Genomic DNA, 23744 nt, shown 5'->3' on the forward strand with positions numbered 1-23744 from the left:
AAGTTACGGCCTTGATCTGAATGCAGTTCGTATGGCATACCAAACCTGAAGAAGAAATCAATAATAGCTGAAGCTACAGTTGTAGCCACTTGGTGAAATAATCCATCACCACACAAATGTACCTGTTTCCAGAACGAGTTTGAGGCAAAGGACCAGCAATGTCAATGGCCTCTTTCCATTGGTGCGCCAACTTGATATTACTTCATTGGAGCACGTCCATTAATCTAGGTTACTTAAAGATCAGTTAAGAGGACTTCATAAATGCCATTACTTTGTTATTATTATTATTATTCAGACACTGATAGCAGTCTTATCAAGATATTTGACGAAACAACTGAAAAGTGTAACATTAAAAGAGAGTGTTGGATTTATCGTGTTCATTAAGAGGATTTCGTTTGTCTGTGGTTAAGAGCAAAGCTACACAATTGACTATTTATGCTGTGCTTAGTACGGGGATCCAGACACAGTTTTTAGCATTATAAGCCTTCAGTCTTACAGCAGAGCTAATGATGGGGCACACTAACAAACATTTTCCAAAGTACTAATTGTTGCAAACAACCAGTCATCTCGTTAACAGTTAATAGAAATGTTTAAATGGTTAATTTTTCTATTATTTAACTATAAGCTCTTATTCCTTGAATGTTCGTGGTGTCAGCTTTGACACTCCAAATTGGTAATATAAAAATTCGATGCTGATCTTCTTGGCTTTATTTATAAACATATAACCGTAATTTAGACAACTGAAGCATACTAAAGTTGGAAGAGAATTGTGTTATATAATATTCCGTGAATTTTCTACCTTCTGATATTAATATCGTATTATTATAATGTTATCAGATATTCTGAGTATGTATACTTTTCACATAACATGTAATCAAGAAAGCCTTTATATTGACTTCGTTCTTACTGCTTTTGTTCCATTCTCATTTTATTGAGGTCACACCTGTTCTGTCCATAGATATTATGTTACACTTTGTGCAAAAATGTAGACAGCAATGATAATTCAGATGATATTTCGAGGTAACGCCCTATGCCCTTGTCATGATATAAAAGACTGTTTAGATTAGATGTTATTGATTGATTTGTTTTTAGGAATGAGTATTTTATTATTGTTTAGTTTGTTATAATAAGAATTAAAATCAGATGATTGTAGGAGGTTTTGTTAATAATTTATTGATGTTGAGACTATTGAACGTCGCGTGCAATACATTGACGTTGAGAACAGACGATTAGGTGATAAAGATAATAAATAGCGTGAGACAGAAGCAGACACATCACAGCAGACACACAATAGTATACAGATAGTAGCAGGAGAAAGTAAAATTACAAAAGTAAAAATTAACTATCGTAGAAGTGATAGGCCTAACGTTTAATATGTTAGAGTAAGTCTAACAGTAGAAATGGAGACAAGAAAAATAATTTATTCCGCCAAAGCGTGGTTCTAAAGTAATTGAATTAGCTTGAGTGAACTTTGAAAAAGAAACAAATAGTATATCTAATATGTTTTCAATTTTATCTTTGATGAAAATATAAGAAATCCGTAACATCATAATCAACGTAGTTATGAGAAAACAGATATTTAATAATAATTTAAAATTTTTACAAATCATGTATTAAACCCATTTAGCATTCCATTTTCAGAAATGAATACTATACATGAATATTAGTTTTAACCTAAATAATAAGTTATATCTTTTGCTGGCAACGCGTTTCACTCAGTCTAGAGCTCATCAACAGGGATGGGACACAAAAAGCTAAGTAGTTGTGGAAACATTATTCACAAAACTGTTTGTTACAACAACAATTTTTTATGGTGTGAACATCTTTTCTAAACAGTCGAGACATTATTATAATTAATTACACTTCTGGCCTATTATATTTTTAATACTGCATTCTTTATTTAGTCTCTTACTAAAGTTTTATGGATTTTCTAGAATTAGATGAGTGTATAATTACAGCATGTTGGAAAACTATTCTTGTAAACTCCTTTAATTCTTGAAAATCTTTAAAGGACTAGATAAAACATGCAGCATTAAAAACTAATAAGCTTGATACTAATAACTTATGACAAGTATATTTAATTATAATTATGCTTCGCCAGCTTCGTAAAAGCGTTCACACCATAACAATAAATAGTAAGTGATTTTATTTGTTAATGTTTTTTTTTTTTTTTTCACTTAATAAATTTTAGAAACTACTAAAAGTTCCAGAGGGCTACGTTATTAGTTGAGGGCATAGAGATAGTAAATGTTTGTGGTATTATTCAGCTGGTATAGATTAGATACTAATATTATTATCTATGTGTTTGGTTGATGATCAAGTGATCAAAAAAAAGAAAAAGAAAAACTTTCAAGTAGGAGTGGCAAGTAAAGCACAAAGGTAAATTCAATAAATGCCTTTACTTTAGTGTAGCCAAAATCTCATATTATACTAGATTTACTTTTGTTAAAAGTGTTATCAATTTTATCAGTATCACTGAATATCACAATATCAATATCACTATCAGGTAAGTTGTAGAATTGGGTAAAGAATTAGTTCTAGAGCCTCACATTCTGACTAATTATTAGTATCATAGTAATATTAATAGTTAGTAATATTTGATTATATTAATGTAAATTTTGAATTTTGTGCATAAGACAGTGACACAGTTTACTTGAATTTGTTGAAGTTAAACTATGTACAGAAATCTTACCCATTGCATGTACTATTATTATATATTAATACTAATCTATATGATTAAGAGAGTAAGTTTATGCATGCTCTGAAAGCTTTTTAATTTAAACTTACTTAAACTATACAAAAATAAAATTAAGAGTAGGGAAGTATGGACGACAACACCATATAGATAAGGAAGGGTTTGGTGTAGATAGCACTATGCATTGCAAAGGAAAAGTATTTGAAGAATGGATTTGTCATCCCTCAGAACCCTCATAGACACTTAGAGTACTGGTACTGTCACCCTGTTGAGTTTCAGTACTCGCCTCTGACACCCAGGTTTTGAAAATAGTGTTAGATCTGATATCTCTTACTAGATAAGTTGATCAGTTTGTCATTTTTGATCATACTATTCAACTCAAAGTGTCCTTTGTACTAGAGGTATTTGGTGAGTATCATGTCTTTGTGGAATAGGTTTAACCCACTTGTCTAACCTTACAGTCATGAGATACCATGCATGGACATCAGCTTCATTCAAACTCTATGTCCCTAACTTCTTAAATGAGTAGTCTCAGTAGGTCAAATAACTATTGTAATCACTTAAAATACACAGCAACACTTTTACATTTCATAAACAGAATGCATTTAAATACAAAATACCTCGTATACTTCGTACAAATGTTTCATACACAAAGCATGGGTTATCTCCCTAGTACTATATTAAATTATTAGTATCAGTATTCTAACTGCTAGCTCAAAATTCAGACTATGGGCCTTTGTTTAATTTTTTTTTGTTAGTTTCATTCTTTGTTCTTGATCAAAAACTTAAAATCTAAATGTGAGAAAGACCTACTACAATTTTATGAAGTGATTTGTTTCAAATCATTTTGGAATTAATGCTTAACTTAAATTTTCCACAAATTTGATGTTTCTCACAAGCAGTAAATGGCAATGAGTCATTACATTCTTCTTTTCATATAAACTAAAAAATCTCTTAATGTATCTGAGATTAGTGAAACATTTAATGTTTAATTATAGTAAAGTAGTATTAGCTTTAGATATATTTGTTAGTTAAGTACTAACATTACCTCCTAAAAAGTGACTTATGATTTTGACATAGTGATGGCAAAGTCACTCAAACCATCAACGCAATGATCTGTTGCTAATAGTAAAATTAATAAAATTTTAGGTTGGATTTATAGACATTGATAGCAAGTCAAAAGAGGTAATTATCTCTGTACAACTTACAAATCACTAGTTAGGCCTCACTTGGAGTACTCTGCAGTTTTACTTACCTAAGAAATAATATCAGGTTTAGTGGAAATGGTTCAGAAGACGGTTACTAATTCTAAGCTGATTTTAGGTATGTAATGCTATCTTTCAGAAGTAAGTTAAGATATCTTAATATATTTGCTCTTGAGAAAAGTAGGATAAGAGGTGATTTTATTTAGATTTACAATATTATTTTGCAGATCAGTATGATAAGGGCCTGCAATTTCTTTGTGCTGTATTCAGAAGGGTGAAAGAAAAAATGAGACTTCCTGGTTAACCTAGGCTTTCATCTACTAATTATTAAGAAAAAGAAACAACTCAAAGCAAGTCCTTATCAATGCTTTCCTTAATTTTTATTTCACACTCCTGAAGGCAACCCTTTTCAAAGGCTGAATATACTAACAGAAAAATAAAAATGTATTAGCTGAAAGTGTGCCCTACCCCACCAAAAGATAGGCTTGGCTACAGTTAAGTTTTATTTATTTAGCTCACAATATGATTGACTTATGGAATGAGTTTCTATTAGCTAGCACTTTACAGAAGTTTGAAACCAATGACTTAGTGAAAATTAGAGAGTGTGTTGAAATTTTTACTTTTCTCAAGTGTGGATTTAAAAGGACAGCTTTGAAGAACCAAATGGTCAAGTGTTTTCAATGAAGTGTTATGATTTGGCTGCTACCAAAGCTGTACTAAACACTTTGAATGAGCAAAACTTCACCAGTGTTAATAATAAGGTTATAAAACCCTCCTTTCTCTTAAGTTCAGAATTTTTATAATTAGAACCAAGAATTATTTGTTGTTGTTTTTTCACAACAAATGTAAATTTAGTAAAGAGCTTTATGGTTCTGTAAAAAAATTCACACTTAAAAACTAAATCTTTATCTGTTAGTACCTCAGTTATTGTTATGATTGAATTTGGTCCCATCCAGTTTCTTTAATATTTATTATATCTGATAATCTACATTTACTATAGATTGAAACTAAGGTCATGGTCCCAGATCAGCTATTTCAAACAAATTATCAAAGCCATTAGCACCTGACACACCAATACTTGACTCTGCTCCTTTCACATGAAAAGTAAGCTGATTTTAAGTCTCTCTGCTCCAGGAAATAACTTCTCAGTATTAAATCTCATTTTACACATTCTTAATACTGAGACTTGTTCTTAGGCAGAGGTAATTCTGTCATAAATCATAAATTAAAATTCCAAACTTACCTTTTTTAATAATAATTTACAAGGTGATTAGATGACTAACTTACATTCAGTTATTGTTAGATACCTAGCACAGTGCATTATATAAAACTTGTAATGTAAGCCTATAATTATTGGTTTGGAATCATTTTGGCTATAAATATGTTAAAAATTTCAAGAATTCTGCAAAGCTTCAGGTGCTCTTTTACATGCAAGGATGCTACAAGTTGCCAACTTTTTTTTAATGGTTTTCTTTATGTTGTGTGTGATGAAGGTTTGAATTATATTTTTTATAGATATACTTGTTGGTAGGTTTTTTGTGGTTCTTCTAGAGATGACCTATATGTAATGTTCTTTTGCTCAATTTTATGCTATTTCTTAAAATCTAATTATGACTAATAATAGTGGATTATGTATAAAACTCATCCTTTAAAAGTTTAATGTTTTTATAAAATTAAATATATCATTTATTCTATCAAATTGAAGCTTGTCTATTCTGATACAATTTCATTTTTTAGGACATTAAGCAGCAAGTAAATTTCTTTGCAATGGCACTACATAGAGCAGCATATTCATCATTTTTGTCACGATTAGCCCCATTTGGATTATCTTTTTCCAAAGTTGTCAGATGTGTTAGTCCTGAAAATTATGGGTGGCTACAGACATTAAGGTGTCTTGCTGATAGCAGTCAAGTCTCTGAACAACTCAAAGGTGAAGATAGACGAGAAGCACTGAAGTCACAACAAATACCCAAGATTAAAAGACCACCTTTTGCAAAAAACTTGTTTTTAGGGATCTTTGATAAGGTAAGAATTGCAAATTGTTTGAGGAGTGATTAAATATTTTATCATTCAGTTAGAAGTGATTTTTGCCACATTATAATTAGTAACTAATAATTATTTCTTATCAAAGAACTGTTGTTTAATGCAGTGTTTCCCAAACTATGTTCTGAGGAACACTGATGTTCTGTCTGACATTGATAGGTGCTCCATGAGAAAATCATGATTTTAAATTTTAATAAAATATTTAACACTCTTTGTACAATCATAACTTATTATGAAATATTTTCCTAGGTATTAGAATTAGATAATACGGATTTCACATTAAAGAAGAATTACAGAAGATGCCACATCTATTCTACATAATATCTTCGTGGAGGGGTTTGTACCTAAAATATATTATAAGCATAAAAATGTAAAAATTCATTAATATGTAATTTGATCAAATAAATAAATGAATAATATACAAATCTAGAGGGCGCTGCATGCGTAACATACCCTGTACACCCATATTTCACGTGTCTAGTGTTCCGTAAGCTTTTACTCAGCTGAAAAGTGTTCCGTGGCCAAAAAAGTTTGGGAAATGCTGGTGTAATGGGTTAGTCAAAATTTATACCTGCTAGTTTTTCTCAATTCTAAAGAAATGCAAATATCTTAATTTGTCATTACATTGTAAAAAAAAACAGCTACCAAAAAAATTACATATAGCACAATATTGTCTTATGAAATAAGGTTACAATAACATCTTGCTCTGTGTAGAGCTACACATACATTCTGCTATAACTTTTTGTTTCCTAGAGAAATATAATGACAGTGGTTCTAATATTAGTTGTATAGTAAGAACAGTAGGTTTCTGGTAGTAGTTGTTGTTTATTAGGATTTACTTGGATTACTGTTTACAGTTTTGCTTTCTTTGCCAAAGAAAGAATATTAACCTGTTGGAAAGGGTTTAGAGGAGGGTTAATAGGATGATTACAAGAATGGAAGGGTTATTTTGTAATGATAGGTTAAGATCTCCTAAGTTATTTTCTCTTGAAAAATAAAAGGGTAACAGATGATCTTATTCAAGTTACAGGATTATTCAGAGGATCAATAGGCTAGATAATAGTATTTTTGCTTGGTTGAAATCAGTTTATATCTGATGAATATACATTGTTTTCTATGAATTAAGTTTTCTTTTATTTGTATGCTATGTTTGAACACACCAAACTTAAGAAATTTTTGTCTTTCAAAATTTGTAGTACATACTGGATTGATTTACACATTTTGATAAAAAGGTTAAAAAATAACCTTCATACTCCAGATAATTATAAAAGGACTTTTTTATTTTGACCAATTTTTTGCCTTTGTAGCTTCATCAGGGTTTATACATACAACTATGTATGTATGTATGTACTAATCCTGAAGAAGCTGCAAAGGTGAAATTCTTGGATTGTGGTTTGTTACTAAATCTTATAAACTTCCCACTAAGTGCCATGTTTCCACTTTGCATGAACTAGGTCTTGTAACTTTCCCATGAAACCTTAAATTACACCTCACACCACTTCTTTCACTCTTCATTGAGTAGTTTATAATCAGCTCTTTACATTGGTATCTAAACTTTGCCTTAGCTATTTTGAATGCTGAGTTTCATTAGTAGTTGGAAAATTGTTTTCAATTGATTAAGTGAATTTTTGCAAATTCAATTAGAATAAAACATAATTGGCATTATTTTCTCTTTCTTTTATTAATACAAACTTGTTGGGGCGGATGGCAATACAGCTGCCACTGCCTTATAAAAGCTTCTACAATCTGTTGGCAATTATATGGCCTAAGCCTTTGAGAGGGTTTACTAATCAAATTTAGAAAACGAAAATCATGTGAGAAATGAAACTTTGAGAATATAATTCTCAATGGATGATATTTTCTTACCAAAAATAAAACTATGCTTTGGGATGGGCATAAAAATTCTGTATATTATAAACAAGGAAGACTGCTTGAAACAGAAATGTAAATTAAGTAAATGGTACAAAATCATAAAATTTATTTTTAATATATAGATAAGCACTTGAAACCTGAAATATGCTCACTGGCCTGGAAAGGGTTAATCATGTGAGAATTATTTTCTTGTAACTTACAAAAATTCTGATATTTTTACTCTAGGAAATTCTAGCTTATCCAGAAGTATTAAACAAGGAAGAACTTACAGATCTAAATGGAATGGTAGAAGTGGTGGAAAGATACTTCAAAGAAAAAGGTAACACAATTTTTCAAATCAAGAGTAAGCATAAAGGATGCTGGAAAAATCAGATAATAAGACTTTGAAATAAAGTCATTTAAATAAGAATGGCTTTAGAATCCTTATTTTCATATTTATTTGTTCTGATAAATAATAGTAAGGAAATCACTACAAAATTCATCTTTTTAGAAATGTATAAAGGTTTATTCTAAAATATAAACAAATAAATATTTGTTCTGGAACTAAATATTTAAGAATTCTAAGAACCCATGGATAAAAGCCAAGGAGAATGTTATAAAATATAGTTAGAGTGAATCTTAAAGATTTCATGGTTATGAAAATACTGCTTTATGCAAAGGCATCATTCAAATTTTTATTAAGTAAATATTGTTCTTGTATTAAAGTATTGACCCATTTAACCATTTGAAGCTAGAAATTATTGTTTTAGTTTCAATACCAAAAGTATTTTGGCATTGAATTCTAAGAACTCATGAATGAAGGCAAAAGAGAATATGCTGTAATATGTCAATGATACTACATCTGCCATATCCAGTACCAATGAGGGCTTTCATCAGACCAAATAGGATATAACAGTTATATCAGTGGTCTAACAACTATATATATATATATATATATATATGTGTGTGTGTGTGTGTGTCATCAATTTCCATGAATAACAACTGTTGTGGTGCAAACCAAATTAATTAAATTAATTCTCATTATCAGTTTTATTTAAATATTTTACAAGTCAGGTTTTTAGGATAAGACCTTTTCAAAGTTACAAAAGATTGTTTCTTTTTAATATGAAAAGCATTTTGACAGTGAATCTTCAAAGCAATTTATCTGTACAAAGTTTAAGAGGTGATTTATTTTTTACACTTTTAAACTGTAGCAGTTTGCATAAAGAACAAAACTAGTCATATCTATTCCACAGTAAATTTTCTTAGGAAACACCAAATCTTTGGGTCATTATTTTTTAGTTTTCTTTTAATTGGTGGATACAGGACATTTTTTATTTTTCAGTTGACTCCAAAAAAATTGACAATGAAGCTGTAATCCCAGAAGAAACATTACAGGGTTTAAAAGACTTGGGTCTATTTGGGCAGCAAATACCTGTAGAGTATGGTGAGTATGTTAGAAAATAAGGATGTTAGCTTAAGAATTGAAAAATCATAGGTTATAAATGTAGATAAGTAGAAAAATAAGGTAAAGAGCTATATTGGTTTTCATGAAGAATGTGTTTGGTAGCAGACAGAATTTTTAGCTACTAAATTTTTCTTCAATTATTTGTAAAATTATTATTTCAGTTTCTGTTCTGTACAAGTTTGTGCTGTTTATTTACTCAAAACAATATTCTTATTTAAGTCTGTTCATGAGTTTTGTAATGTTTTTGTAATTAATCCCAAACTATTCAATTTTCTTGTTAAATATACAAAGAAATACACTAAGCCTTTAATATAATGGTAATTAAAATTGTTTATTAGGAAAGCAAGTGCATTTAGTGTTACATTTTTAATGTATATTCATATGTAAACAACTCTGAAGTGAGTAACTTCAAATTTGTGCTTGAAAATAAGTTGTTTCTATAAGTTGAGGTAACTCACTCATACACAAGCTACAAAAACAAAGCACATGCAAGTAATTAAAAAGTATTTATTAATTTGTGATATTTTTCTTAACAAATATAAATCTATGCAGTGCACTGTTTAATTGTAACCACGTCATGTTCATGCAGGGGGTCCACTATCTCCTCGTAAATCTGAACATGACGCGGTCTCATCTTTGGTGGGACAGTATTCCACATCCTCTCCTTAATTCTGTGGGTAAGCGAAATTCTCCTTGGGGAGTAAAGACAACTGTTTGTAAATCCAGACTGGATGAGTTCTGGACTTTGGTTGAGTATGGCATATGATCCCGTCAATCCAGACCTGGGATGTTGCCTTTTGGACTTCTTCAGGTTGATCAAAAGTACTGTCCACTTTGGTGTTTCTTTCTTTCTTTCACAAATTTGGTGGTTTCTTTCTTTCTTTCACAAATTTGGTGGTTTGAAACGCATCATTCTTTGGTTACTGGTAGGTATCCTATTACAAATATATCTGTAGTCCAACTGCCCTGGCCACCAACGTGGGATATGGGTACCATGACCCCTTAAATCCAACCCGAGTTGTGGAACCTCGGCTATTTGGTTGGGACTGGACCATCAAACTTGTATTATATTCCACCCTTTTCAATTTTCTGTAGTTCTGGTTGAAGAGCATACCTGTTCTGGATGTAGTGCAGTGTTCCCCACTTTGATACCACTTCTTGTGGTATATATTTGTTTTCTGCAGATGCTTTCTGTTTGTTCTCTGTCCTCACTGGCCCATCTGCCTTCACAATGTGGGATTCCAGCTATTAGTGTCAGTGGAGGTATGTATGTTTAGGAAGTTATCATTTTCCTAAACTGAAAATGTCCTCCCCACTAAGAGCCTGTGTTATTGACCGGAATGTGGTAAGTCTAGAAAAAGTTATTTTATTGTCTGCATACAGTGCTTATATACTGTACCTGCATAGAGGGCGTGTGAGGCCCAGCATAAAGTTTTGCAAATTAGATATTGCCAAGAGCAGTCGAGCGGGGTATATAAAGACTGGAGCAAGCGAACACAACGTTAAATGGCAAAGATGAAGATCGAGAAATAGCTATTAGTGTCAGTGGAGGAAAGTATGTTTGGAAATACATTTTTAGTTTATGAAAATGATAACTTCTGTATTTATAGGGGGACTTGGTTTGAATGCTACAGAATTTGCCAGATTAGCAGAAATTACAAGTTTGGATGGAGCAATTGCTGTTACTCTTGCAGCACACCAGTCTATAGGATTAAAGGTAAGAAGAACAAAAATAGTTGCATTAGAGGCTACAATGAATAAGATTAACTGTGAAATAAATCATTATTGGTTGAGTAATTTTTTAATACAGTAATTTGAATAATGGTAATTTTTTCTATATATATGTCATAAATATTCTTGAAATTTATGGAATATGTTTGAGCCTTCTGTAATAATAGGTTTATAGGAAATGAGAAAAGTTATTATTAGTAGCTACCGTAATGCTTATTGTAGTGAATCATATAGAGGAAATTCAATCGGAACCTTTATCAGAACTTATCTGATTGTTCATATGCTAATCTATCCTCAGCTTTGCCCTTAAGAAACTGTAACTTGACTGAACCATAAAACTTAGACACTTAATATTTTTCTCCTGGATTGTAAAATTGCTAATTTTATGACTTGTAAGTTCTGTTATTGCTCACAGTAAAAGTGATTTATGAGATTGTTGGCTACCTTTGCTGTTTTTAGCTATTCATATTTCAACCATTGAGCTGAGCATTAAAATGTGCAGTTTTCCTATTTTTGGAAATCAAAATAAGGATTTATATATTTTTTCTTTATTTCTTGATAATTGTACATCATTAATCATTCTTTGTAGCATTGGTATAAATGATAATTTTGTTTGGGGTTGGTTTTGTAACTTTTGTGAGCTAATTTTGTTTTTTCTGAGTAACTAAAAATTCAGTGTATGATTACATTTCTGGATGTTTCTTGAGTAGGGTATCCTGATTTCTGGTAATGAGGAACAGAAGGCCAAGTATCTACCAAAACTTGCCACAGGAGAACACATAGCAGCATTTTGTTTAACTGAACCAGGAAGGTGAGAACAGATTTGTGAAATTCACCATTACAAACTTATTCAAAAGTTATATAATATACTGTTTTTCTAATGTTTCTTCTTCTTTCTTATTTCTTCCAAATACTTTTCATTTGACCACCATTCCTTCATTTCTCATCAGATTAACTTAAAACTTGGTGGAGTTATACATTGGTCCAATACACCCAGGTGTCTTTTTCATTTTTTGATTCAGACCTTTTTAAGGATTTTATTAGGTCAAAGATAAAACAACCCAGGAATGTGTATTTTGAGTTCTGTGCAATCCTATTTGCATACAAAACAATATGATTTGCCCATTTTGAGTCTTTTCATAAAAATCCAATTTTGTCACATAACCAATATGTAAAATAGGATATATATAACTACTATGAGTGATGTAAACTTTTGGTTTAATAAATCTATAAAGTATTTAACCCTATCAAGACAGGTAGGGGTCAGACAGCATGTCATCACATTTGTAGATTGACATTCAACATTTTATTTGGCTATTATTTTATAAACGTATAAGTTTGGTATGAAATTGTAGATTTTAATTCAAATTTTAGTGTTATAAATTAGTTAGTTTCTTAATTTTAAACTAAATATTTAAAAAAAGGCTAAATATCAATTTTTGTGTGTCATGTGACATGTAGCCTTCTGGGTTTGGTCAAATCACATTTTATGATGCCCACAATACAACGTCTATAGTTTTGTATGAAATAGAAACTCAGATGTTTGATATTGGTAAGCTAGAATATAAAATAAGAACCTCCTACCTTTTCTATTTGCTGCGATATCATGATATTTTGCAAACCCACCATATTACCTTCGCCCACAACTTCATCATTTGAGAAGACTTATTTATCTATGTTTACTTTTACATACCAATAACTTTATAATCAATTGAAAGCTATATATTTAATCTACATAATTCTGTCAGTCTTCCTAAGTTATTTACGAGAGAAATACTCTTATATCATTGAAAAGTTTGAAGTATTTCTATCAAGGCTATTTTGTGAATAGAAATTATATTTCAAATACAATTTAGTTAGGAAGCCTGATAAATTACAGTGGATTTTTGGAGTATTGGTATAATAATTTATAATTTTTTTGTATTCCAAAATGCTTATATAAAGTCTACAAAAATTATTATTTTTCCATCTCCACATGTGAATTTAGACGATGCTTAGCAAGTATGGCTCACAAGTGCAAACAAGGACTTTGTAGCCTGGAAAGTAGTAGAGATCATTGTTTTCTAAATATTTATATTTACTGTTTTATGTTTGAAGAAGAATAAATGACATTTAAGTATTTATTTGAAAACATTGGTTATATATATGTTTACTGTATTTTACAAAGTAAGAACTTGTGTTATTTTTCTATTCATTTACATTGAGGTTGAATATAAACAAATTATACAAAACTAAAGACTTGACTTCCTAAACAGGAACAATGATACATTGCTTAATATTCAGCAGGTTTCTATTTCAGCTGCTAACAGTAGAATAACAATAGGATATAGGCGTAAAAAAGATTAGAAGAAACTCTCAGGAGATTTACTTGGAACTTTACTGTCTGAACTCAAAGGAACAGAGTACTATTCCTTTTGTTTCTTTTAATTTCTAACTCATTTACTAGCAATAAAATAACTACAGAAAATAAGTGTGAAAAGGTGAGGGTGTAGACTCTGACCATAAGTACTTTGAAATTTTGTAATCACTACAAACATTACCATACATTTTATTCTGTAACCTTTATTTTTGTAATACTTTGATTACTTACCTACAAACTGTAGAAATAAGTATAACGTTACAGTGCAAAAAATAACAAATAAAGTGTAAAGTTTTACTTCAACTAAAAATGTTTGATATTTCATTATGAGGTTTTCTGTTTTTCTTTTGTTTTAACTGTTTATTACCATAAAAGTAACTAAAATCATAAAAATAGAAAGTTTTTGGGTAAGATAATGAAAGAAAAATGATAAAAAAACATTCATGGAGTATACGCGCCAGAAGTTCCAGAATTATTCTGTTCGATAAAATCACGTCAATGCACGTATGCCATGTAATTTTCAACTTCTATCAGGGTATTTTTAGTCAGACACGATTCAAAGGTCAATAAAAAAAAAAGATTAAATATAAATAGATTTATACTGTTAAAAGATTTAAGCTATTTAGAATAAACATTTGTGGTATCCTATTACAAGTTGCAGTTATTCTAGAACAAAAAAAGGTAATTTAGATTTATTTTCTAATATTTATGATGGTTACAGGGTCAGTCAAATCGATCAACACCATGAAGAGTTATATTGATAAAATAACAGATTAAATATAAAGTTTTATTTTAAAAAACGTTTGATGATTATCTAGAAGGATATAGAGATTATGCAAATCAAACTTGACAGATTTCAGATAAAGGAAAGTATTTTTAATATTAAAATCAAAATTATTTTTTATGTTGGACAGTCAACATTCTGAAAGAAAAATTCACGAGCAAATCTTTGATAAAAAAATCTGAAAACATAATTCAAAAACCAGAGATTTTGTGTCTGAAATCTTTGTAATGTTTACTAATAATCTGCAAAACTTTGTAAAGACGCATAGATTTTCAAAAATTACAGTGCAATTACTCTCATAGATACTTTCCCGGGTATGGGCTGGGTGGATTCCACCCAGCCTGTAATGGAAGGGTTGAAGAGAAGATTATAAATAACAAGACTGAATCTACTCTTTAGCATTAATGAGTAGAAATTCATTAAACTTCGTGATGATAGAAATAACTATTAAATGTTCTATGTTTTCATTTTGGTTAAGTATCTGTTCCTTAACCCATTAACTGTGGCAGGAGCAGCTCAGTTGCCATTTTCTGACTCACAGATAAAACTGAGTTGCCATCAATCACAATAAAATGGTAATTATCGTCATTCGCATAGAGTTATAGTTATATATGTACGACTGACGGATATTTCCGTGAATCGCAACTGAGTCATAGAACTTCAATGACGGAAATATCCGTCGTCCGCAGTTAATGGGTTAAATATCTGTATTATGAAACAAAAACGTTATTCATAAATTGTTACTTTTCTTCAAGAATAAGGGGAAAAAAAGGCTTTTAAAGTAAAAATGGGATTAAGAAAAAACTGAAAGAGAAAATAAGTGTAAAATTTTATTATTATTTAGAGTAATTGTCTGTGATAAAACTGTTATATCATCACCCAATGATTAAAATGATTAAAGTCAATTGCTTCGTGTTCTCATTTTGGGTATCTGTCTGTCACACTTTTGTTAATCTTATAAAATGAACCACAATACTTTTACAGAGAATAGAAAATAACTATTAATTTTTTGTGTTGCAATAATTGTTTATATTAATAGTTCATTGGCATAAAAATTGCAAATTATGATTGAATTTGTTCTTTGTATTTTTATTTTTGATTACTATTCATTATTGAAACAAAAAAGACTGATTAAAAATAGTGCCAAATTAAAACATTTTTGTCTAAGAGTGACAACATCAACAAAAAGTAGAAAATTATTATCAAATCTTGTATTATAATCAAATTTGAATAATTAGTTATTTAAAATGTCAATGTTCTGAAATACACCTTCAAATGTTAGAATATTAAGTCATGGTGTTTCTTATCTAAACTATTTTTTACATAGAGTGTTTAGTTTTGTTGTAAAGTATATGTAAAAAATGATTAACTCTTTAAACCCATAATATTTTATGATTTCTGCTGGAATTATTTTTATGACTTCCTGATAATTATCACCATGCCTTATAAAACTTCAATTATCTTAATTTTGTGGATAATAATATGGTTTGGATTAGTTTTCAGCCAAAAAGATATAAATGTTATTAGATGCTGTTACCATCCAATGAGTAAATTAGGATTTTCAGACAGCTGCTGGTAGTGTCTGCTCAGGTTTAAGGAGTTAAGAATAATGGATTGCTAACATCTGTGATCATTATAATCTAAATGCTTTATTAGATTAAGTGTTTCATTAGTTTAACACAATATTCCCTATTTTTCTTAGTGGAAGTGATGCTGCATCCATCCAAACAAAAGCCACATTAAGCAAAGATGAAAAGACCTTTTACTTGAATGGGGAGAAAATCTGGATCTCTAATGGTGGGATTGCAGATATCTTCACAGTTTTTGCTCGAACTGAACAACTCAATGAAAGGGTTAATATAAATATATTCCTTAATGCACGCAATGGAACTTTTGTACATTAAAAACACTTGCTTTAAAGACATTACCAAAAGAAGGTTTTCCACATAAATATTAAGCTTGTGATACACAAAATTACTATATGTAGATAGAAATTGTTACATTAACTTCTCAGTTTTAATGATAATTGACTTAATATCCTTGGAGAATACAATAACAGTTGAAATGTGAAAATATCATATATATTATGATTCGTTATTTACAGCTTGATTTGATGTTAAAATTCGTGATCAAAAAAATTTAATGCGATCAGAAATCAATGAATATCTTTCAGAATGACATAAAATGTGTGTATTGAAATAACTACGATTGTTTTTTTATCATACATACACCATTATATTTATTATACATATGTCATTGTAATATATTTAGACTTGAAAAATTGAATTTTGCCATGTATAGTTTTCCTTGTTATTTTGCCAGCATGAGAAGGTTGAGAGTATTTCAGCTTTCATTGTTGAAAGAAAGTTTGGTGGTATTACTTCTGGTAAGCCTGAGGATAAGATGGGAATTCGAGGTTCCAACAGTAAGTGTCAATTTTTTCATATTGTTTTTGATGAATTTTATATGTTTCAGCAAATATTTCATCATACTTGCATGTTGTATCAGATAGATTCTTTTTTTTTGTTTTAATTAATAGTTTTATAATAGACAATATACTGCAAACAGATTGTGTATGCAAATTAGAATTTTTTTTTGTTTTCAGCATGTTCAGTACATTTTGATAATACACCAGTTCCTGTTGAAAATATGTTAGGAAAGGTTGGGGATGGTTTTAAAGTAAGTCTATAATGTTTTATTCTGTCAAATAAATATTTTTATCTCTTTTGTTTCTTCTTTTCATTTTCATGATTCTTTTTTCATATCTTTTTATACAATCTTCTATGCATGTAGCTACTGGTTGAAAATCCATAGTAAAAATCAGTCTTAAATAAAACTACTACTAACAGCAATTTTCAGAATTAATTTTGTCATCTTTTTATTTTTCATGAACACCTTATTGGGTTAATGAATTTCAGTGAGAGAATGACAGATGTGTAATTCTTGAAAAGATATCATTCCATCTTCAGATGAATTGTAACAGAAAAATTTTAACTGATAAAACATGGCTCAGTCATTTTGACCAACCTTATAATCACCATGTAACTGTGAAACTACATATGAATTTACTGAGTTATCTTCACAAAATATGGCAAGTCTTTAGATAAATATTAAAGGTTCGTTTTACACAAAAAATCAGATTTTTCAATTAAATATTTTTGCTAAAGATTTTTATGAATCTACAAAGCCTTTAATGAGTCAGCACAAGTGCAAGATGATTTTCACTACAAGAATAAAAATCCTTTTTTTTTCAGAATTCATTTGAATAACCTCTAGAAGCTCCTAAATGAATGTTGGAAGTTTTCTTTAGTAAAAAATTTATATTCTGATGCAATATCTTGCCTCTTCTCACATAATAGCTTTTCTTGTTCAGTGTAGCCCTCTATATGTGTAATTTTTTTTTATTGCCACTAGCATTTGAAACTCCCACCTACCCCACATTTCAACGTGGTTTCAGCTGCATTGTAGCATGCAAATAAGCATGCACCAATGGAAGAGCAAGACACACTCCTGTTACAGCTGGCTCCCTCTTTACAGTAGAACTCAATCTTCACTTCTCAATTTGGCACAGTGGAGATCAGACGTCTGCAAAAATTTGTTTGTGTTAATTAAAGTGTTAGTGCACATTCTTTTTCATGTTGATTAATCGATTTTTTTCTCTTTATTAGTAGATTTGTTACTTTCAGTTCATTTAGTACCAGTTAAATAAACGATTGAAAGTAACTTTTTTTTTTCTACTTCAGAAATTCCCACAGTTGATTATGAACTAAGAATTTCAACTCACTACGACCACAGTAGTGAAAACTTCTATAACAACTGCCATGTCTCAGCTTCGGATTCCACACCTTTGGCTAAGGAAGACTTGGCCTTAGTCAGATGGGAATTTGATTCTATCTTGCGGCTAACAGCTTCTCCAGAACCCATATATGACATTCCTTTTCCTGTGGAATCTGAAGATGACGACAAAGATTTAGAGAGGCTTTTCCCTCCTCCTTCATATGTCGTGCAGTCCTGAGTTTCTCCTGTGGACACTCCCAGGCCACCCTCAGCCTTCCTGGATATAGTGTCACAGGTATGTTACCTTTTGTCTGTATCCTAAGTTTTATATGACTCCTCTCCTTCCCTCCTACACTTTGCACCTCACTCATATTACCTTGTTTTCTCCCATCTCCAGATACCAGGGTCCATGCTGATCAATTTGTGTGTAGAGACCAGCATGCTTTATCTCGCTTGAGTTTCAGATCAATGTGCATTAACATGCTATCAAGCGAATTTCCAACAGCTGGAGTTATTGATTCAGGATTGGTGTTCAAACCCTGATATTTCTGTGAGATTCTCCCATACCCAATTTTCCCACCTTCATTGACCCTAACCACCCTCATGAGTTATTTTTCCTCCATTCACCTCCTCACAGAGCCTATTCACTGATTCCCCATGGGGATTTTCAGAAGATACTCATATCTTTATTTTTTCCACATTGGCCTGTTTATCATCCTTGGCCCTATCCCTCCAAACATGGCTCATTGATAACTTAACAGAGACAACACCACAGTGGGTGTTCATCTTCCACCTCCAAAATCCGAGTTGCATCTGTTTACAGATACTTTTCATATGGCTTGGGGAGAGAGTATGGATTCTCAGGAAATCTTAAGTCACTGGACTTCAGTTGAGATAACAATGCACATCAATTCCCAAGTTTTACTATGGTTATGAGATGTTTGGGGTACTTCATGTCTGGATACATTTGTCACCCATCTCAATATCAAATTACCCCTTTTTGGTCCCCATTACCTCATCCTTTGCCTTTACCAGTAGATGCCTTCAGTCATGATTGAACCAACCTTTACCTGTATGCCTACCCTCGTATCCATTTCCTTCCCAGGGTTTTATCCATCATCCAGTGCATTCTATGTAGTATCCTTCTGATAGAACCTCACTGGCCAGCACAAATGTGATTTCCAGTCCTTACCCTCCTCCAGTCAGCACCTCCATTACCACTTCCTCTTTTTCAATCTCTCCTCCATCAACTTCAGTCACCAGTGTTTCATCCCACAATCGCCACACTCCAGCTTGATGCATGGCTTTTGTCCAGTCCATTGCAAGGCAGTCCAGATTATCCACACATGTAGCTTCCATTTTTTCACATTTTGAATGACCTTATTCCCTCATGGTATGTCAGAAAAAATGGTGTTTTTTGGCATTGGTTTCTCCACCACGATTACCTTTCTTCCCATTCAAATATTTCTCATGTCTCCAAATTTTTTATCTGGCTGTTCAACAATGGTTTTTCCATATCTACTATTGGTGGGTATTGTGCAGTCAGTTGGGTGTTTTCCTCTCCTATCATTTCTCTTTTGTTGTGTTCTTTCCTGATCCTTCCACCTCCTCGTCCTGTAGCCATACCACACACCATATTTCAATTGTGAGTTGGTAACTTTCTTTTTTTCTTTTCTTTCTTTTCCCTTCCTCTTCTACATTGGATCTTTCTCAGTGGCAAATGATGTCTGTCCAGGTATACTTATCAGCTGGAGAACCCCCATTCTACCATCTCGTACAGGATTAGTTCCCAGGAGAGCTGGTTTTGGAAAGGAACTGGACCAGCCAACAAATCTGCACTGTATGGCCTTTCAAAAAAATACTAATTAACTGGGGAATCTGTATAATACCATCTCTTGCAGTTTGATTCTCAAGAGATCTGGTGTGGACAGGAGTTGGACCAGCCTAGATATATTTTGTTGGCTGGGAAACCACCACCCTAACATAGAAAAGGAGCTGGACCAGCCAACATAACCATAACAACAAGGCCTATAATGCCCACTATTGAGATGGGGTGTTCCACAAGACTGCTAGTAGGTTCACCTCATGGTATATTGCATCATAAATATACACGTCCCAGACCATACTGGCTCATGAACTGCCATGAGTATAGCAGAAGGGGATTACTCTCCATTTCTTAGATTGAATAAATCAGGAGCAGCCTGCTTTTCAAAATAGGGTCTTGTGGTCACCCATTGCACAGTGTCCAGTGTAGCATTCCTTTGGGCTCTCCACTGGGCTTATCCCCTCTTTCTAGCTGATGAGGTAGTGGACCATGGAGGCTTACTCCTGAATGTACTCAATCCCACTCAGTCAAGAGTGGAGCAGCGGTGTTCTGTTGGTGTAGATGGTGCAGAACCCTCCTCCAACTACAGACCAGACAAAAAATATCTGTACCTGCCTGTTAATATACTGGAGAGGATCCATCAAAATGCAGTTCACCATTCTGTCTGGGAACCCCCCCATCCTACTATCTTCCACAGTTTGCTTCCCAGAAGATTTGGTGTTGGAAAGGAACTGACCAGCCAACAGATGTACTATTGGCAGAGAAATCACCTCCCACAGGTCAGTTCCCAGGAGATCTGGTTTTGGAAATAATCTGGACCAGCCAAGGGATATTCTGGTTGGCTGAGGAACCCCATCCTACCATCTCCTGGACGTCAGTTCCCAGGAGGTCTGATTATGGAAAGGAGCCAGACCAAAAAACCATAAGAAGTCCATCTTGTTTTGGATTTCAGGGAATCACCATGTTACACTTCCCTTCCTACCATTGCTCAGATGATGAGTTCTCGTGTCACTGGTTTTTGGCTGTGGATCTGCACACCTGCCCTGACTAGCAAGACTGAACAGAACGTTTTTTGCTTCTGTTTCCTCTTTTGAGGTGAAAACGTTGGGGACCTTCCTCCTACTGTGGACTAGAAGATAAATATCTAATACTGCCTAGCAGCACATACTTTCACAATGGGCAAAGAGTATACCTGGTTCAGATGTGGGGCAACCTCCCCACATGTGTGCTCCTCTAACAAGAGAAGTTACACTCTGTGGGCATTCTTAGGACACTTTCCAAAGGGTGCTCATCTAAGTACCCTTTGCACTGGTCCCTCCATTAGGTCAGTGTGTAGGAAGTTAATATTTTCTTAGATTGAAAATATATTTGCAATAGATACCTCCGCTCACATTTCCCACCCTTCTTCCCCACTATTGGTGCTTCTTTTCTGCCTAATCTTGAAGTGAAGATTGGGTTTTACAGTAAAAAGGTAGCCAGCTGCAATAGGAAAGTGTGTTGCTCTCCTACTGGTGGAAGGATGTTGCATGCTACAACCAGGCTAAAGCATGCTGTGTAAAGGAGAAATATAAAAGTTTAGATGCAGAAGTAAGGATGTTTATGTATTACTTTCCTTGATAGAGTTAATTTATTTAATATCACAATTATTTAGCATCTTATACAATAAACAACTTCAAAATGTCCCAAATGAAGTACCTCAGGTATCTTTGAATAGACATACAAAATGATATTATAGGTTAATATGTTTGCATTACAGTTCGTTTGATGAAGAGAGAGAGTGAAATCTTTCCCTGAAGTCCACATCTGTCTTTCTCTTAATAAAATTCATTAATCTAACAAAGTGTTCAAGAAGAATGAAAAGATAACGAGTTTTTTCTGAAAATTATTGCTGGTGAAAAAAAAAAGTGCTACGTCTTATGGATCTGTTGTAGTTAATCTTACTAAATTATTATATTGTATGCTTGAAATCAGAAATAATAATTAATTATTAATCTGTAATGTCAGTCAATGTGAATACCATAAGTATCTCTCTAGAAATACTTTGCTAATATATGTTGAGGGTTCGATATTTTTTTTTTTTATGTATTCCAAGCTCTTCTAAAGATTATTTGTGTTGCAGGTGGCTATGAATATTCTTAATAGTGGAAGGTTTAGCATGGGTAGTTCAGCAGCTGGGTTTCTTAAAGAATTACTTGGTAAGTCCTTGTATTTATACCCAGAAATAGTTTTCAATACTTATTAGTTTGTACAGAAAGACACAAAAGTGATATAATTATTTAATTATAAAAGTAAAGTTTAATGTCACATCAAGCATTGTAGTTTAACCTTTTCACCCCAGGTATCCGTCACTATGCATGACAAAGTTTTTAGTGACTTTCATTTTATTGAACTAGTTTTTGCTTATGTTATACCAATGAATATGGCATAAACACTTAGCTAATAATCCATAGTTTAATAGTATATAAGTTTTAAGTTCTTAATTCTATAAGGAAATATTCAAAACAATCCTGAACTTGCCGTAGTGTGACATTAACATATTTTCTCTAGGCATCTTGTTTTCTCTATTTTATTCACCACCCCTTGAAAAAGTACGAAATTAAATGTAAATTACTCTCTATAGAATCATCACTGCTCAAATGAACCATAATTTTTATAGCCTTCAATTTTGTTTGGTTACAGAGCTATAAATAGAAAATCACACCCCTTCTGCTACACCTACCTGTCACATTCTCTCTTTCAGGCTTTGTTAATAGTTCTCTTTTACATTTAATTATATATTACCAATAACCAATAGAAAGTCAAGGTTTTCATCTATCAAATGACATGTTGTGTAATGTGTTCTGAACAGATAAGTGTTAATTTCACTCAGAGTACAAGCTTCATTCCCATAGGAAAGTTAATGACTAGCTTGGATGAATTTGTAATGACTCTTTCGTATCATTAGAAAGCGAGAAAAATTTGAGAGTTAGGGGAAATTGTTTGCTTTTTACATGTTATTAGTCTATGTTCTTTGGTGCATTATTTAATTAAATAAAAATTATTTAATGTATTATTACCACTAATATAAAATATGTAGGCTTAAGTACAATCGAAAGCAAGAAAAAGAAAATTGGGTAAGTAATTTATTTCTTGTTTTTCATATTTATTCTTTATTTATTATTATTAAGTATCTAAAGTGTAAAAATAGGATATTTTGAGGTTAGTAAGATTAGTTTAGGTAAAATGAATAATAATATAATAAAATATGTTTCACGAGGCATGCATGTGAACAGCACATAGATAATGTAATTTGATAGCATAACGGGAGCTGCACATGCACCAAGAGGTTTACAACTTATTATGTCATGGATAGTAGTTAAACACAGTTCAAATGGAAATAAAACAATATCATTTATTTATGAATAGATGTATACTGTTACGAGCTTAAAGCTACTTGGGATGAACTAATGTAGTTTCATGTTACAATTTTAAGTTATTCTAGAAAGAAAAAAAAGGTAATTTATATTTATTTAGATATTTTTTGGTGGTGGTTACGAGGTCTGTCAAATTGACCGATCCTGTTTTGAGTTAGGGTAGAGAAAATAACAGATGAAATATAAAGTTTCACTGGAAAAAAACGTTTGAAATGCATTTAGGAGGTTTTAGGGATTACAGAAAGGAAATTTGAGATTTTTGAGAGGAGGAAAAGTATTTTTAATCTTGACATGAAAATTACTTTGCACATGGACTATTCATAACAAATACTCAATATAATCATGGACAATCATGTTTGTGTTTAAACTTACAACTCTTACTTTACCAAAGATTAATCCCCCCTCCCCCCATGGTGTAGAAAGCACAGATGGCCCATTTTGTAGTTTTATGCTTGTTTTTTCCAAACATTCTTGTTCTTTCAACTATGGGAGCATTATAATGTGACATGCAATCCCAATTTTTATTGATAAAGCGCTTGACTTGCCATCTGAGGGTCAAGGGTCTGAACCCCCTTCCACCAAGTATGTGATGG

At 32.0% G+C, this 23744-nt stretch overlaps 1 protein-coding gene across 4 annotated transcripts in view; it reads left to right on the plus strand.

The window, feature by feature from the left end:
* The first annotated feature begins 2231 nt into the window (after window positions 1-2231).
* The window catches only part of LOC106478851 (acyl-CoA dehydrogenase family member 9, mitochondrial-like), a 37111-nt gene continuing 15598 nt past the window's right edge, over window positions 2232-23744 (plus strand). Inside the window, exons 1-11 of one of the 4 annotated variants that reach the window (XM_022382543.1) lie at window positions 2232-2379; window positions 4901-5004; window positions 5638-5925; window positions 8041-8134; window positions 9140-9241; window positions 10873-10979; window positions 11704-11804; window positions 15839-15989; window positions 16459-16561; window positions 16742-16815; window positions 21858-21933. In XM_022382543.1, coding sequence (XP_022238251.1) covers window positions 5668-5925; window positions 8041-8134; window positions 9140-9241; window positions 10873-10979; window positions 11704-11804; window positions 15839-15989; window positions 16459-16561; window positions 16742-16815; window positions 21858-21933 — 1066 coding nt within the window. In that variant the 5' untranslated portion in view covers window positions 2232-2379; window positions 4901-5004; window positions 5638-5667. Of the gene's footprint in view, window positions 2380-2404; window positions 2507-3082; window positions 3104-4900; window positions 5005-5637; window positions 5926-8040; window positions 8135-9139; window positions 9242-10872; window positions 10980-11703; window positions 11805-15838; window positions 15990-16458; window positions 16562-16741; window positions 16816-21857; window positions 21934-23744 lie in introns of those variants that run through there. The other 3 variants (XM_013939427.2, XM_022382547.1, XM_022382552.1) reach the window with 3 other exon arrangements.

Source organism: Limulus polyphemus, unplaced genomic scaffold, assembly GCF_000517525.1.
Source record: "Limulus polyphemus unplaced genomic scaffold, Limulus_polyphemus-2.1.2 Scaffold12, whole genome shotgun sequence".
Lineage (NCBI taxonomy): Eukaryota > Metazoa > Arthropoda > Merostomata > Xiphosura > Limulidae > Limulus > Limulus polyphemus.